Genomic DNA, 18,797 nt, shown 5'->3' on the forward strand with positions numbered 1-18,797 from the left:
ATTCACGCAAAGACAATCATACCTCCAAGCTAATGTTTACTTCAATAAACCGCGTAAGTCGCAGGGTTATTAGGTCACTTGGCAGGCTGATTATACGGGCTCTCGACCAACCACTTACAACGACCCAGCACGTGATTATCGGTGATTATGTTGACAACGCAGTGAACTGGTCGAACTCCTTCTTTGGTGGATTTTGACTCAGGGACAATTACGTAATGCAAACGGACTCGATACTTTGTAGCTATTCAAAGATCTCCATCCCTCTGCATGAAGCTCAACAGACAACTTAAATATAAAGGATCGAACTTTTACAGGAGAGCAACACTGGCCCCGTGAGCTGAAGGTAGGCGACTAATGCAATTAACGTTACAGAAAAAGTAGGATTAACGACGAACATTGGGGTCAACTAAGATCCAACGAAGTCAGACATGTTTTGACCGAGTTGGTATTGTGTAAGATGCTAAACTAGCAGGCGTCTGTGGTGTTGTTTAGTTAGAATTGTATTGACTGCTTAGAATTTTCTACTTAAAGTGTAGACCGGTCAGACCAGCGGAGTTTTTCCCCATGAATAAGAAGTACACCAGGGACTAGGCCTCAGTCGTGAGTAGGCACCATTAAAGACCCAATTCTTCAGACTTCAAGAACTAGTTTGAACGAATTTCGTAAAATTCGTATAAATGGACTATGAATTAGGTTTCCGAATGAAAGCTCATCTGTGTTGGTAAATTCCATAGTGAAAAGTTTAAACTTTGTTCCAACACAAGGGAAGAAACTCACCATAAATTTTCGGCCGAACACTCCGACCTTCATCAGATGAATGATTCGCTGCTAATCCGGAAGTCGTCGGATGACGTCAGGTAGCAGCGAATCATAAATGGCGGGAAGGCGAAACCTGCCACCGTCACGGTTCAATGAGGGTTGATGTGCCCTGATGTAGATAGCCTCCTTGACGCCCCTCACGAACCAGTCCTGTTCGGAGTCCAAGATGCGAACTTGGTCCAGAGATACGGAGTGGCCCGGAGATTCGACGTGTATATGCTGAGACACTTCTGAAGATGTTGAACTGCGACGTTTATGTTCCATGAAACGGGTTCTTAATGATCGTGCCGTTTCCCCGATGTAGGACTCGGTGCACGGACCTCTGGGGTTCTGTCCCGTACAACGAATATGGTAAACCACGCCGCACTTGTGTTCTTTGGGCGTCTTATCCTTAGGCGCCACCAAAAGCTGCCTAAGTGTCCTAGTCGGCCTAAAGCAGGTCTTAATGCCGTGTGAGTTGAAGGTTCTACGTAAGGCTTCAGACAAATTTTGAATATATGGCAACACTACTAGCAGCAGCTATACACGTCGATATACACGTCGAATCTCCGGGCCACTCCGTATCTCTGGACCAAGTTCGCATCTTGGACTCCGAACAGGACTGGTTCGTGAGGGGCGTGAAGGAGGCTATCTACATCAGGGCACATCAACCCTCATTGAACCGTGACGGTGGCAGGTTTCGCCTTCCCGCCATTTATGATTCGCTGCTACCTGACGTCATCCGACGACTTCCGGATTAGCAGCGAATCATTCATCTGATGAAGGTCGGAGTGTTCGGCCGAAAATTTATGGTGAGTTTCTTCCCTTGTGTTGGAACAAAGTTTAAACTTTTCACTATGAATTAGGTTATCTTGTAAAACTCATTAGGATGCTTGCCCCTTGTGTGGACGTTTTCTCTCGGTCATTCCCCTGCCAGACCAATCCCCTTATACAGCCAAGATTGGCTCTAACCATTAGAGTATAACATCAATGGGATATACAATTGATTGCTTTACGTTGCATTCCCTATTGAGAGAAAAAAATTGCACATCTTATGCTATTGTATCCGGTGCTGCGCGATGTCAAGCTCAGGGTGCCACTGGCTGGCGGACATGTCTCCATTCCGGTCCGCCAGGGCCACCCTGTCAACCCGCTGTTGTCTCAAGGATTGCGATCCCAAAGGTTATAACAATTATTTGTTCATCATCAATCATGTTACCGGCTGGAACGTTGTAGTTCGTCCGGTTAATTAGCTCACAATTTTGTTTACCTGCATGCACGTAACCGTAAATAAATTTTGAAGCTGATTTCAACTCCAGTTGTGTTTCTTGGTAATGTTTATAAAGCATGGAGGTAAGAGACGATTTCAATTCGTCAGAGACTTGGCTATCGGTTAGAAAACAGATAGATGGGAGCCGTCTTGTCTACGGCTGGGAAGTAGGAGTTGTCCAGAAAGCATTCAGGGGCTTGGTTATGAGTTGTACAATGTACTGGCATGTAGTAGTCGTGCCATGGCTGTGACATGATCGTAAGATCGATGATTGGCTGGGCCGACTACTCCCAAAACACCACTCACTTGATGGTGGGTCGACGTTGGGGCAAGCTTGTAGGAATGTCTTGCATGTGTGACAGGGGCCTACTCTCCAAGCAGAGGTTAGGCTCCGGCTGTTTTTCAAACGTTTGTTTAGTCGTTATCGGGCTTTCTATTTTGTATTCTATCTTGCTGTGTCAAAACCTAACTGTGTTTGGCTGGCGTACTTCAACAAAAATGACAAAATAGAAAGCCCGATAAAAACGACTAAAAAAACGCTAAAAAAACAGCCGGAGCCTAACCTCTGCTTGGAGAGTAACAGGGGCCTTCATCACCAGCGACGACATGATAAATAAAAACTTGTCCAACTGGTTGTTTCTGGCATTTGAATATAGGTCAGCCGACTGTGTAGCCAATTGTGTAGCTGTAGTGACTTCTCACTGATTCTAAAGATCAACTGAAGATAAAAAGTTGAACCTTGTAAGGAGAGCAACAACACTGAAAGGTGCGTACCAGTAGTTACACTACGAGTCTAGTATAAAAAACTGCCATTTGAAGACAAACGATTGTGTCAGCCATGCTTGAACAGGTTGGAATAGTTGGAACTAGAAGAAGATTCCTGACCGGCTGTGTACCGGAGTTCCAGCTTGAAGTTTAAAGTTCGAGGAATAACTATGATTGATGACGAACAAATTACCCCTCATCAGCATTTTGCAATTTTGTACAGTGTGTACTACATTTCCTTGAAATATGTGACCGACAACGCATTCATTCTACAGCTAAAACATTTTGACAACAGAATAATGAGTAAATGAATTGTATTGCTCATACATGTATTGCTCATTTGTGGGGCACACTGAGCTAAGTACAGTCCACAGCAAAACAGATACAGTTAACAGATACGAAATAGAACAGGCTACCATCAGAAAAAATAACTTCTCCTCGCTTTTCAGTTAACGTTATTGGGGGGATAGAAGAACAGACATGTTTTACGATATAATGATATGTTGCCCTGTCCATCTAACAGGGTTTTGTGTCACCGGGTAAATGAACAAATCTAAATATATTTGTCCTTCCAGTTTTTATACAATCAAGGAGGTGGCACAGACAACTGTTGGTTTTTCCAGACGCCACAACAGATAATGACAGTAGACTAGGATTTAAACCCAGCAGTGATACGTTGGTTTCCCTGAGATGGGGAGCAGCGAAGCGTGAAAGTTCTGCAGCTGTCTGCACAAGAGACAGCAGCCCTGAGGACAGGCGTCAATCTGATTCACAAAAATGTCGGAAACTTCATTATCTACAAGGTATGTTTGTGTGCGACCGAAGTTCTAAGCGCCTAGGCCAGGGACTGGCACCTTGCTCCTCTCCGTTAGAAGTCTCCAGGTTGCACGGTCCATTGCACTTTCCTCCACGAACTTGATACTCTGTCCAATTGGCAATATCCTTTGCATTTTGATCCCTCCAGCGCTTCGGGGGTGTACCCCGTGGCCTTGGCATTTGGAAATGTTGATAGTATGCTTTGTGGTGTTTGGTGGTCTTCTTACTACATGGCCGAACCACCTTGTGTACGATTTAAAGTCTCTTAAAACCGATGCCACACACCAGGAAAACATAGTTTTACCTACGACTATGCGAGCTCTTATGACCTCTAGGCAGCAATACTGCCACTCCGCGATTTTTAGAGATCGGCCGATTCAGAGTTCACGGAGTAGTGAATTCACAAATATAGGACGAGTAGAGTTACAATCTTAAATTTCTTGAAATGGACTATCATGCAATATGCAATGTTAATAGAACTGTATCCTACAAGATCCTACAACTCCGGAGGATCCATACAAGGCCTGCCGCAACGTCTGCAGACATCAGCGCGGACTCTTCGTGAAAGACATCGAGGATGCCGCCTGCAAGTAAGAAAATGCGATGAGTAACATAAAGCCACCCTAGACTGAAACTTAAACTATGGTTAGTAGAGTATTTTAAAGGTCCAGAATGGTTAGTAGAAACAAGATGATGTTACCATGTTGTAATAATCTGGGCAATCTAGCATACGACAAAACCGGATGACGTATGCATGTGGATTTACTGAACTGAACGATGAATTTGCTGATAACATCCCCATTTTCCACAGCGTCGTACGATGTACCAAACACAACTGGAAGCTGGATACATCTACCATGAAGTATGTCAACCCACCTGACAGTTTCACACAGGAACTGCTATGTAAGTGCTGTTGGATATTGTGCGTTATTTTCAGGAAAGATACATATACAACGCAGAAACATGGGATAGTTTATAGCGAGTTGACTTTGCGGATATCTATCATGTAGCCAAGCCATCGTGACACTGGTCATCCTGAAGAGGCACAGATACTTTGAGAAAGCGAATTTCAACTCAAAACTAATTTAAGAATCAAATAACATATGTAAGAAAACTATCATCTTTCTGGACTCAGTTCCTGAGGTGGACGATGAGGGCAGGTTGACTCTGGTGGAGCTCAACCCTCCTGAACCGTGGGAGAGAGACCCCCGGCCCCCGCAGAGGATTGAACCCGGGGAGGTGCAGGTAGGATCCAACTTATATATTACTCACATATCAGTAGATCATTGGCAGACTCGAGAGTGCATGCAATCTCAGCCCTCATGAGTTGATACAGGAAGTTCCGTTGTGTTTCATTGTTCGATAGATGCATTCGTACGCGTTTCAAAAAGAAATGAGATCTTTATTTCAGCTACAATGCAATACAATTTAATTCTAATGTCAGATGATGGCAACGATTATGCACTTATTAGCTTACACGCTCAAAGTGCTTACGTCTTCCTTTGTGGCTGCATATATTTCTAACTTTGTGAGATTTTGTTGTTTAAATATCAGCCTTACCTCTAAACACCCTGGTTAGTCCTACTCAATTTTTTACTGTATATGTTTTTGTATTCTATTGCTTTTATTTCTATTACTGTACTGTGATTTGGGCTAAGTGACTGAAATAAGATTGATATGTTTTTTTAAGTGGCTAAAGGGACCTGTGTGCTTCATGGCTGATGGCAGATTATCTCTGATTTCTTCGTAGGTGACCTTCTTTGCGCATGCGTGCATGGAGGTGAAGCTGGGAGACAAGACCATGTTCTTCGACCCATGGCTGACCGGACCCGCCTTCGCTAGAGGGTGGTGGCTGCAACACGAGCCGCCCGCTGATTGGCTGGAAAGGTTGTCACGTGCCGACCTAATTTACATAAGCCACGAGCACTCGGATCATCTCAGGTTGGCAAGAAGTACATTTAACAGTCTTTCCGTCTTCCAGCACAGGCTGTCATTCGGCACATGAACAAAAACAAAATATTAATTGTTGCATTCTTCAAATTGTTTAGGCCGAACAAGACTGGCCAATGATACGCAAAAGAAAATGCACAACGGGCTAACAGGGTTTTTGTCTACTGATAGATGTTAGTACAAAGGTGCATTTGCCACAAGAAATATTTGTAAAATACGATGATGCACAAACGGGCTATTTGTTTTCATAGCTATATCCATTTGAGATTATGAAACAGGCATAACTTTCTTTTACGAAATTAGTGTCATTGTTGATGTCTTTTCTAACACTCATGGTGGTCTACTATTCTCTTCAACATGCATTCCATGGAGTTATGGGAGACCCTGATGATGATGTAAGGCTTTCCTCTCGCTAAAGGTTTGGTGAAGGAACTTCCACTAGTTGCTTAGTACTCTGTTTTATCCTATTACTATTACCCCCATTTTATGACAACCATGTCTTTTCATTTAATGTACGCACATTTCATGCGGCTTAGAAACAACCGAGCTATTCGTCGTTAACATTACAACCATAAGTACAGAAAGTAAGCATTTCTACATAACTTTATGTACCCTATCAGCTACCCAACGCTGGAACTGCTGTCGAAGAAGAACCCAAACATCCCCATCTACGTGGGGGGCACGTCCGTGCCTGTGTTCTGTAGGCTGAAGCAGAGCGGGGTCAAACTGAACTGCATCAACATCTGCAAATTTGGGGTGTGGCAAGAGGTAGGTGCTCATTTCCTATATATTCGCAACTCTATATCTGATTGTTAGGGCTCGGTTGACAGTCCGAAAAAGAGAATGCACAATGCAGAAACGAACAGGTTTTAATAATTCGTGGTGCAGTTTTGCGTAGGTCACATTTCCAAACCAGGGCCCGGTCGAGCTGATTTAGGAGACGAAAAATAAAATTGTATACCTAGAAATATACGCAAATTATGCCCATGACTCTTCTCTTTTTACGTTTTGTGTAATTTTCTGTCTGTTATATTATTACTTTTGTTCCCGAGAGCTGCCCACCGGGCCCCGGTTTGGAAATGTGTCCTAAGCAAGGAGTAAAGTAAACCGAGACAACAACCTGGTCAAATCCTAAATCGCATGTAGGAAAAATACTTAAGCTTGATACTGCTTGTGTTGTAGGAATGAAAGTAAAACCACTCGGTGGTATTGACGTAATTGAATCATAGATTTGTCAATGTCAAATGAATTGTTAGGCACGCTTGATCTGTATCAAAGCAGAAGTGGCAAACCATGGCAGACAGGGGTTACAGAAGTAAGGTAGTGAGATATTCACATCGGAACAGAGTGGTGAACGGCGGGTTATAAGAACCATAACGTTACCTTACAAAATGTCCAACGAATTTCACAGATCAACGCAGACACACGTTTCATGATCCTGATGGACGGTGTTCACCCCGAGTTTGACACCTGCATCTTGATAGACTACAAGGGTAGGTCATAAGCTTGCCTGCTCTTTTGTTTTATATCCGACCCTTTTTCACATGCTAGACAGCAAAATTGGTTTCAATTGGTTTATTCAGACATATACATATACATATGCATATGCATATACATATACATATACAAATGCATATGCATATGCATATGCATATACATATACATATACATATACATATACATACATACATGGACATACTAAAACAATGTTGCATCCTGTTATACCTTGCTGTAAAACTGGCTGAATTAAGTTAGTTTTAGTCAACAGAACATACTTAACAATAGTCGATGCACACCAAGGCAAACAATAGCAGTAATCAACATTTCCATGGTTCATCACTAGTTTCCATCTTCCAGGGAGTGCCTCATGCGTGGTGTAATGCGTCTTTAAATATCCTTCTTCTAGACAAACTTTGGCTCTGCTTCTGTTGTTGTGCATTTGTCTCTATCTACTCATCTGACATGCTTGTGATTATTAGCCGATTTCACTATACGTGTAAGGCAGAAAAGAGAAAAAGAGACTTCAAGGAATGATGTTCTGTGTGCGTGCTTGCACTATTTGACCACCCGTCGTTGAACGTTGTAACAAATTAAAGAAGAAAAAGACATGATGCTACCTTCCCCATCGCCAGGTCACCTGATCCTGAACACCGTGGAGTCTGTGTGTCACCTAACGGCGGACGTCTGCCCAAGAACGTGGACATCATGATGAGCGACTTTTCAGGAGGAAACTCTGGATTTCCCGTGACGTTCTCAGGCGGAAGGTACACAGGTGAGAACAGCTGTCATTGCGATTGTGTTCCCCCCCTCCCCAACCCACCGCACCACGACGAATCAGATGATAGCTAAATTATCCAATATGTTTACTATATCATGTGCCATATTCACATGGTATAGCAACAATAATGTTACGTATGTAACATAGTGCTACATAGCACATAAACGCATGGATTATATGGTTGCAGTAGTTTGGCCCATTTTATAACAATATCATGTATCTACTAAAGTGATGTAAAACAATGATCACCGATCAATTGGTTACGTTGGGAAATGTGACTTTAACATGTGTAAGGCAATTGTCTCTCTCATCTTTTCACTTCAGAGGAATGGAAAGAAAGGTTCATGGCGAATGACAGAAAGAACCTGCTGTTCCACAAGAAAGAAGTAGTTCGTGAGGTCAACCCCAAAGTCTACTGTCCGTTCGGACAAGTAAGTGGAGATTATCTAAAACAGAAAACAGAAACGAAACGATACAAAACAACAATAGAAAACAACAAAGCGGCATTTAAACTTAGAAACCATTTCCTCTGTCTCCAACGTTACATCTGAATGGTTGAAGTTTTGAAATATTTATGGTGTTTGATATGTACCTTTTGATTAATTCACCACCGAGGCAACTGTTGGCCAGAGCATTTCTGACCTTAACTTATCTCGTTGAAAAGGCTCCAACATGATGGCTTTTTAAAACCATTTTCAATATTCCGGTTCTTCGCACAGTTTGTCTGTGGGAAAACTAAGCGCGGCAATGCGTGCAAAATCAAAATCAAAACACTTATAACACGTGTACTTCATTCTCCCACGTTGATTTGAACCCGCGTCCTAGAACTCCGCTCGGGTCGTAGTTTCTAAAACAAGGATTCATCTTTGCATAGGAAAATGGTGTACTTCAAAATCGAAAACAACTGAATATATAGGAAAACGACTTTAATTGATATACAACATGTATCAGGAATATTGTTTTTCTTTATCAGGTACATCCTGAACAATAACCCTAAGAACAAACCAGATAAACTAGCGGCCTTCATCAACAGGCACCTGGACTCCGTGATGACGTGGACACCCAAGCCTGGGTCCACACTGGACCTGGCGCTGGCCCTGGGTGACCCCGCTGACCGCAGGTATGAGCTTTATTCGAATGGCTTCATCGGGTCAGAACGTCATCTGAAGAAAACGTTCTTTGAACAACATTTTTCTCATTGTCAAATCAAGGTGTTAGCAACCTCCATCGGGGATATTGGTTTTCTGAGTTGTTACTGGACAGGGAATCCGTGACGAAAATCGAGACGTTTACGAATCTTTTAACATTCCTTGATCTGTATGTGGATCAGAACCTCTCTCAACATTCAACCACGTAAAGCTTAAAGCCAGACATGCAAAAAGCACAGATATTACACAAGAATACATACAAACGCTTCTATCCCTGGACTGCCTTGCCGCCCTCAAACAAATACATAAGGAAACAAATAAACAAGCAAATCATCAAAACCAACTTACTTACCAACTTAAAGATATATACAGTAAGGATACTTTGTATGTATCTGCTTTAGAATTAAGTGACATGCTGTGCATTGAACCCTTCATACTTACTGCTCTCAGGCTCGCCATAGTCGATCCTCCACCCGAGACCAAGTTGTACAAGGACACCTGGGACTTCGACTTCTACATTGACAAGATCGACGAGAGTATAGACAACGAGATTTTTGCCTACCCAGATTGGATTCCGTTCTACTATGAGTGGATAGGGTTCAAGAACTATGACCTGGTCCTTCGGGTAAATGTTTATTTGTTATTTGTAAGTTGAGTTAACAGCTACATTTTATAGATATGTCTACATAGTGGTTCCACTACCCTCAAAGTTATGTTTATTCCATGGCCAGTAGAATGGGAAGATGTTTTCGAATTCGACCTGTTATTTTCCCCATCCATGCTCAATAATGCGTCAGCAAGTTAAGCAACTTATTGCCAAGTACCAAGTGAACGTTATATTTCATCATGAATACACTGACTTATACACAGACCGAAGATTAAGTAAGAATCATGGCACCAGTATTTGGCCAGCATCCACACATTCTATTTCAAAAGATGACTGCATACAGAAGTCACTGACGCCGACCGATCAGCCACAGCAAAAACCCTTTCGATGGTCCATGAAAATTACCCCCTCTCTTGTATAACTGAGCCTTGATCAACATTGCAGATGATAGAGACTAATGACTACTTTCAACCCGTGGAGGGAGGGTACGACTTTCTTGTGGACTTCATGGACTTGTCCTTCCCTAGTCAGCGACCTACCAGGAAACATGCGTACTTGGAGGTAACATCACTATTCAGAAAACTGTCTTTTCTTGCGGTCTTCTTATATTGAAGATCAATCACCAGAGTTCCTTTACCATGTTTATTTTCCACCAAGTCTTCACCGGGTATCAGTGAACCATGCTCTGACTGTATCCAAGTGTGACGTCAGTAGGTAAGATAGTGAGATACTCGATGAAGACTGGAAAGCCTTTTGAAATTTATATGGGGTGGGAAGTTCTTACCGTTGTATCGACGCCATTAAGTTTCCGAATACTATCAACACAAACAACCTTCCTTCTATGGTTTGTCTTAAGTAATGAGACTTGACTTCTTTACTTTGTGCGTGCGTGTGTATGTGTATTTTCAACTGCACAGTATGCACTTGTGTTCAGATCGCGTCGATTTTTATTGTCCAGATCAAGAACAGGATCGGGGTCCACAGACAGACTGTTCTGCACGGGCTGTTTTGGGACGACCTCTACCTGGGATTCCAGAACCGCCTGTCGCGTGACCCGGACACCTTTCATTTCAAGTAAGTTTAAAATTTATACTCAAATTGTTACCAGTCACGCTAATTATGTTTCTATGATTACATTCGATTTACCCGATGTCTGTTTGAGATTAACCGATGACGTTTCAATCTCCATCCGTAGGTTCTGGAATCACGTGCAGATTCTGCTGTCTCTGCAGCCGCCAGACTGGGAGGGTTTTCTCAGCAGGCAGAGGAAACACAGTGGGAAACTTCCCAGGGCGGTGTGGAAACCGCCACGCAGCAAACCTACAGGTAAGATACAGAAGCAGACTAAACCGGTAAAGCTTAGGGGAAAATGAGTTTCCGATTGCGGTCCTGAAAAACATGGGGTAACGTTAGGTAGGCAGGGATTCTCTTACTTCTTCCTTATTCTCCTGAGATTTTGGTTGAAATGTCCAACAGGTACAGTTTATCCGTGTGTGTAAAACTGAAATGCCACAGGCACTGGTATGTTCAACATCACATAGTGGAGCATAAGTACAAGCACAACTTAACAGAGCGTGGAGCTTGTGCAATCATCTGTTTTCTTGCAAATTACACAAGTTTTCGGTAATTCCTCCCAGGTGACCATCCGTTATGGCAATGGTTCCACAGTGACTTTGAGTCTGACCATATGATGATCCTGTATTTTGTACCACCATTCTAAGATTTTCTTATTTATCTCCACAGTCAACCGTCTACTGGGAGTTCTGGTCCAGGCAAAGGCACTTCTTGTACCAGCGACCATGGCTCTCCTGGCGATTTTGGCCTATAATGTTCTCTAGATCAACTGGGAATACAAAATGCCAAAACAGTGACAGAGCGGAAAACATTTTTTGTCAGATACTCTTAGGACACTCTTGTATAATCACTTGTCGTAATTATCTCCATGAAATGTCATGGAATGGAGGTTATATTTTCTGTTATGTGTCTCTGTCTGTGTAGATGATTACTCAAGAACGGCTGGATGGATTGGTTTCATACTTGTTGTGTTGGTGGGGTGTGATGAAAGCTCGAATCGATGAGATCTTGGGTGCCGTATCTGTCCTTATTATCGATGTAATAATATCAGAAATCACCCCTATATTTGAGATATATTGGTACAGGCATCGTGCTGTATGTGTTTGTTAATGGGCTTAGCTGCAAGCAGATGGTGAGGTGACAGCTGTTTGGGGAACCCCCAGTAGTTTTATTTATGTCTGCTTAGGACTGTTTGAAATATTTGTAACAGTTGGCACAGTAGTTACCTCCATGAAATGCCATGGAGGTTATATTTTCTGTTATGTGTCTCTGTCTGTGTACAAGATTACTCAAGAACGGCTGGATGGATTGGTTTCATACTTGTTGTGTTGGTGGGCTGTGATGAACTCGAATCGATGTGATTTGGGGCGCCGTATCCGTCGTTATAATCGATGTAATAATATCAGAAATCCCCCATATATCTGCGATATATTGGAACAGGCATCGTGCTTTAAGTGTTTGTTAATGGGTTTAGCTCCAAGCAGATAGTGAGGTGATTTGTATGACAGCTGTTTGGGGAACCCCGAGTTTTTTGAATATGATAATTAGTTTTATTTATGTCTGCTTAGGATATCATGGAGATGTGAAGCGTAAGTATAATTGTAAGAAGTTGAGGTACATTTAACGGTAATGCTTAACAGGTATGGATGTCTCACATACTGTACTGCTGATTTGAGTGACATGGTGATTAAAATGCCATTAGGTCCTCTCATCTTAGATGGGTTGGGTGTCAGAAGTTTTATGGGCGATACAGATGTTCTGATTTCGTTACGATAAGGGACAGTTGTTAGTTGTCTCTTTCGTAGCCAATGGTACTTGTTTTTTAGCAGACGGGGTTGGCGCCAAGTATTCATCTTACAGTTGATGTAGGGCTATCAGAGGAAAGTGTGCATCTCATTTTTGTACCGTGTGAACAGCTGATGTTATGACATATTGGTAGAAAATCAAATCACCATCTGACTAAAGTTGGCCACATCCCTTCTTCTTTCTGAGTTTCCCAACTTCCTCCCACCACACCGCTCTGAGGCACATAGTCGAACCTCAATAATGCTGACAACCTTAGACAGTTTAAATGCCAAACATCAAGCTTAAGGAACACCACGCTACCATATGCCGTCGACCTCTTAAACGCACATTAGTGTCACATTTTAATAATTACTAATCAGATGGACATCCTCTGTGTCATTAGATAAATACACCACTACTTTCCCATAACATTTATAACCATTACTCTCAAATACAACCGACTATAAACATACATACCATCCACAAAAAAGCAATAAATATTTCATGGAGGTATGAGGTCCCCGAACTCTAGTTTTAATGTTAATCTTGCCAACTTAAATGTTGAAAGATAATTTGTGTCGCTGTAATAGGTTTACTAGTTTGTGATTTATTCTAAGCTAGCATAATATGTAACATCACATTTAGATAGAGATGTAAAACACAACTAGCATGTTGTGGATCACCACGGGCATGGCTGCTATAGCGAGTGAAGTGAAATTAGACATGTCAAGACTTTGGATGCTACCTCAAAACAACTTTAATGTATCATTTAGTGTGTAACCAAAATATCCTCACTTCGCTGAGGTATAAATGAGTATCGCAGTGCGGTTACGGACATTCCCTTGTTTGATGAGAGTCATGCCTCAAGAACATTTAAAGAGCATGGGTCCTTCTCTGTTTGAGTGGATCAAATACAGTTTGTACTGAAGCGGGTGGGTTATGCCACGAGGAATTTTACCGGTTCATACAAACAAACCCCTGGTAATGGCTGAACATTTGAGGTAATCACCAACTCCTGCATACTACGCATTTTTTGATAGGGCTCGGGTGAAGAATTATTTCATGAAAAAATGCGAGTAGGGCTTTCCGTATGAACACCAAAGTTTCGAATTCTTATCTTATTTAGTTTTTTTTTATTACTTTCTGTACAAAGACGGGTTTAAAGGGAGAGTAATTAACCTGATAGTTACAGACGAAACAAAATGTATGTTACAGTTTACAACCTGATTATTTAGGTAATAGTAATAGTGACATCTATAAAACTCAATTGTAATACTTAATCCCCATCCTTCAACATAATACGCGTCGGCATATAAAACTGATAATGGAATAAAATCTGATCAAGGTTTCATTTTGACTCTTTATTTGATCATATGATATATTCGTCGCACGTATTTTCCACGTGCGTCATACTGTTGAAATCAATGTCTGTCTGATCGCTCAATATTGCCATGGTATCAGATACACACACACACCTTTTTCGTTGCATGCCGGATAGGCCGATCTGGTAAAAAATGTCAATGTCCCTGGATACTGCCAGTCGGGGAGCAACATACAACTCAGTATCAGAGCCATACAGTGGTATTATATACGCCCTTTCAGACAAGTAGCTGAAAGAAACATAACGTTACATGTGCGTTCGGATGGCTGCATGAGGAAAGTTACTTTATAATAAGGGCAAATATTTCGTTTTATAAGTTTTCGAATTCATATCTATATCAGACAGTGCTGTAGTGGTTGAAAATCTGTCATAGTAACGTTGGTAACATATATCTGGATTTAGCGGAGATCCGTAGCCCAATCCCATTCATGCGATACTGCTGCACCTCACACACGCAAAGTACTATTGGGAGATACCATTCTGATGACGTGGGGATGCCATTTTGATGACGTCTCATTTCGAGCAGGTGATCTGTTATATTTCTGTTGACCGCTAGAGAGCGCTCTGAGAAAGGCGACGGCCAAATATCGTCGCTGCTGCTTCACGACAGCTGGAGTAGGAAAGTTTAAGAAACGCCCAGCCCTCCCTCCTCTCCCTCTCTTCCTCCATCTACATCTATAATACCGATAGAGCTGATGATAGAACACGTATGTAGAAGTTCTTGCCTTATTCAGTGACTGTCCACTTAAGAAACAAAAGACAAAACAAATTTGCATGCAAGAGTTTTTCTATTGAAAATTTTAACAGGGAATACTATAATACATGCCGAGGATGGCAGGTGCAGACCAGTCAGCATTTTATCATTCAGATTAATTTGGTAAATCATGTGTGCATCATATGTATACCAGTGATAAGGCAAATGCAGCGAATACCCAAGGTAAAATGCAAATGTATTCCACAATTACGCACTTAGAATAATATGAACAGTGTTTCTCTGGTTCGGTTCGGTTCGGTATGGTTTACATGTCCTCGCTGTTAGTATGTGTTCGTTTTTTATTAGCTGTCCAATTCAAATGCAGGGTTGGTATGTTGACACTCTGAAGGTAGGCGTTTAGGATCTCCACTTCTGCTCTGATAATTCGCGAGTTCCACCTCACCGCCCTTCCGCTGCATTTCCAGTTGGCCAGTTTGTTCCTTTAAACCATTCTGGCAAGTTGGCATTTTGTTGTCTATGGAATACCTGCGCTTGTTTCCACACACACCTTGTCCTACGAAGGTCAGCACTACGGGAAGGATAACTAGCCCGTGAAATGCGCCCAGCAGAATGACCAGGAACATGGTTTTAAAAAATGTGCGGAAGATGTAGGAGGGAGCAGTGGACAAAGCTGCCACACCCAATATTGTGGACAGGGCACCTTGCAGAATGGGCATACCTAAGCTATACAGGGCGAACACCGCTCGAGCATTGCTACTGTCTTCTTTACAGGACACGTAGGCATAAGTGACGTGAGCAGAGAAGTCGACAGAAAAGCCGATACACATGATGATGTTGATCATGGAAATGGCGTCTAGATTGACGTCCCAGAAGGTCATGTACCCCACCACCCCCGTGCAGATGGACGCGATGGACAGGGTCACCCAGATGGAGCAGACGGGGTGGGGCACAAGGACAAGGGCTACCACGAACATGGTGGCTGTGGCGATACCCAGGTTCTGCAGGGTGTTGGGAAGGATGGCGATGTACTGATCATAGAAGATAAAGCTAGGGTGGTAAACCGTGGTCTGGAAAGGGCTCTGATCAGCAAGTTCTCTCATCTTGATAACCAAATCCTTTTCACGGACAGAACTTGAAATTTCTTTCGTTTGAACCAGGAAACGAGAAGCGAGAATTTCGCTTTTGTTGTCGTTGAACTCGATGTCGAGCTCATACCGTTTGAATTGAGGAATTGTGAGAAAATGGTGCCTGAGATTTGTAATGAATGGTTCTTTGCTTGAGGCATTCAGACCTGGAATGATACCTGAGAACTGATCAATGAAATCAAGGTAATCGCGTAGCCAAGATTCTGATTCATTTTTCCCCGTAGTAAAGTCTGTCTCCTCAAACCGGCTTAGAGCATTTTCAACTTGGCCTTGAACGGTGGCCTTCCAATATTCTAGCTCATCAGTGAAGATAACCGAAATTTTGGCACCATAGGTCGTAAAATGCTGCTCATCTTTGGTGTTGTAACTCACTACATAGGAGTCATCAGCAGCAAGGTTACTCAGACGGATGCCCTCTCTTGCCTGCAGGCATCCCCATATGGCACAACCCAGGTACCCAGCAAACACTAACATGACCACAACCTTTACCCATGTTTTGGTTATAAAATGTCCAAAATAATCTTTGAAAAAGGTCATGACAGCATGGTCACTACCCGAGAATTCCCCCCTCTCGTTAACTCCCGCCATGGTGTTACCTGTGCAGAACAGGCGATAGCAACCCGACCTATCTTCGACCTCGTGAGGAGTAGCCGCCGGCATGCAGGTAGCTGCGTGGCGGTTGCCTTTCTCACGTCGACCTACATATACCATGCAGGCTCCGAAGAAGGTTATTTGAAAGAAATAATCAAAAAGCACAGCTACCCCGGTGTAGATGCAGAAAACGCGGATGGCCGGGAACACCGTAATGGCGCCGATCCCGAAGGCCAGTCCGTCCGTGACGGTTGTTATGGTGATGGAGACCGCAGCCTCCGCGTACGTCTCCTCCATCCGCTCCTCCACGCTGCCTCCGGGATGGGTCTTCCTCCAGGCCGCCAGCATGATGAACATGTCGTCCACACCGATCCCTGTATGGTCAAGTAGACGGTTTACAATACACAAAAAATTAAATCCTGCTTACAACAGCTGGACAATTAGTTTTTCCCCCATATTCGGGAACTACTGACCCTCTACTGATGTCAAACAAGCATTTCCAGTGCTGAAGATACAGGTATGACTAGGGCAGTTAGATGAGAGTCAGATATACACTGGGTTATCTCCAGTCATGCTCGTATGTCAATTATTGCCATGTGCAAAATATATAAAACAAATAAATAAAATGTGCAATGCATATTGACCAGTTACGAGGGGTAATGCCTCAAAGTGGGATAGTCAATTAGATTGTTAGATAACACTTTGCCTTAACCTGTTGTGTTATAAAGCGAGACGAAATCTCACTCACCTACGATGAGGAATGGCATGGAGGCCACCACGCTGGTGAATGTGACCCCACAGTACAGACACAGCCCCATGGATGACACCACCGCCATGCCCGCGGACAGGACACCCAGCATGCCCAGCCACGGCTTGGTGCGGACCATGTCCAGCATCATACAGGAGAGGATGGAGAAGGTGATGAGGACCGTGAAGGTGATGGAGAACCGCGGGATGATGCGGGCCGTCAGGGCGGACAGCTCCTCCTCGAGAGACTGGGACGAGGTTCGGGAAACGTCGATAATGTCCGATTCAAAATTGCCCATGTAGGACAAAAGGGCCTTTTCCCATTCCTCACTCAATTTATCATCTTCGGAATTTCCGCTGCGTAGGTAGAAGGTCAGTTTGAAGGCGGCAGCGGTGCTGACGTCGTCCGCTCCTGGCCCTAGAGTTACCCCTCCCAGGGTGGCTCCGCTGAAGAGTCGAGCCCCATCAGGTAGATTTGTCCAGGGGTAACCAATGGTCGTGTTTTCATCCTTCTCCAATGTGAAGTTAAGAAGGTGGTACCCATCGACTACACACTGAGATTGCCACATGGCACACAAATCCTCAAATGTGTAGTTTGTCCCAGACATTTCTAACGATATTCCGGTAATGTTACGGTAGACAGAGTGGATCTCTGACAGCACCGCTAAACTCAGAATGTCGTGTCCTTTACTCGTCACAATGACGCTGGCCGATCTGCCGAATGTTACCAGTCTGGAAGCCTGGAAATCATTAGAGTCATTGACAGGGAAGTGTACTCGGACAACAGCGCGCTCTGCCTTCCCCTGTCCATTATCAGGTGTGTACAATCCTTCCACAGATGACTCTGACTCAAGGAAATACATTCCCACTCCAAGACCAGCTGCTAGCATAACGGGAAGAACAAGGAATGGGAGGGGATGTCGTGCCAGGAAGCCTCCATACAGGGCAAACAGACGACTTATTCGCCTTGCGATGCAGTCGTAAGCCATGTTTCACCACTCACGGCTTGCTGATATAGTCACACCATGTCCAGGTGAGACAGTGGGAAGATATTAACATAAATCCTCATGTTCTGGATTTTCAGGTGCTGGGTCGAAATCTGTGACCTTTGCCCTGGAGATAAACGGACGCATGCGCCATGAGTGTCTTCTGGTCTTCTGGGGCCGCTTACAAAAGACGGATATCAAGTATTATTCTTTCAGAGGTACCTCATTGATGTGAAATAGAGCATAACCGAGTTGGCCCCATGTGGTTTGTCATTCTTAATCTCTACCGCTTCACCGCATTTAGGTCGCCCGCAGCTCTCTCCTGTCCAGAGCTGTTTGCCGTTCACACGGTGCCGAAAACGAGCGAAGGTGCTGGCGGACACCTGTTATGTCATGGTAAATGGCTGTACAAACACATGCCCAAATATCAGTGATCGACAGGAAAACAGCAAATATGCTGCCACACCCATGTGGCCACGCCCTAAAATAAATATAACAACAGCTCTTCAGTTGATTCCCATTGAGCCGTGCCGACAGAAAAAGCTTACCTACCTGTTCCTTTGTCAATACGAACTAAATTCTATTTCAGCTGCTTCGCTTATATCCAACCATAGTTATTGCGCACAAGCCGTAAGCGTGGCTTTAAGAAGAAGAGAAAAATAGTAGACTTCCCAAAGAAAGAAATCGATCCATATTTGAATCCAGACGTAAAACTGACAACTGCAAAATACAGAAATGCTC

The 18,797-nt window shown here is 43.4% G+C and overlaps 1 protein-coding gene and 1 pseudogene across 1 annotated transcript; one reads left to right on the forward strand and one right to left on the reverse strand.

Annotated features, from left to right (window-relative positions):
- Positions 1-1,877: 1,877 nt before the first annotated feature.
- On the forward strand, positions 1,878-11,563 carry LOC118421159 (annotated as a pseudogene).
- A 1,339-nt stretch (positions 11,564-12,902) lies between these two features.
- LOC118417999 (patched domain-containing protein 3-like) lies at positions 12,903-18,739 on the reverse strand. Its single transcript, XM_035823792.1, has 2 exons — positions 17,072-18,739; positions 12,903-16,697 (listed from the first exon to the last, which is right to left on the reverse strand). The coding sequence occupies exons 1-2, from the start codon at positions 18,057-18,059 to the stop codon at positions 14,929-14,931; spliced, it is 2,757 nt and encodes a 918-aa protein (XP_035679685.1). The 5' UTR covers positions 18,060-18,739; the 3' UTR covers positions 12,903-14,928.
- Between the last annotated feature and the right edge of the window lie 58 nt (positions 18,740-18,797).

This window comes from Branchiostoma floridae, chromosome 1 (assembly GCF_000003815.2).
Source record: "Branchiostoma floridae strain S238N-H82 chromosome 1, Bfl_VNyyK, whole genome shotgun sequence".
Taxonomy (NCBI): Eukaryota; Metazoa; Chordata; class Leptocardii; order Amphioxiformes; family Branchiostomatidae; genus Branchiostoma; species Branchiostoma floridae.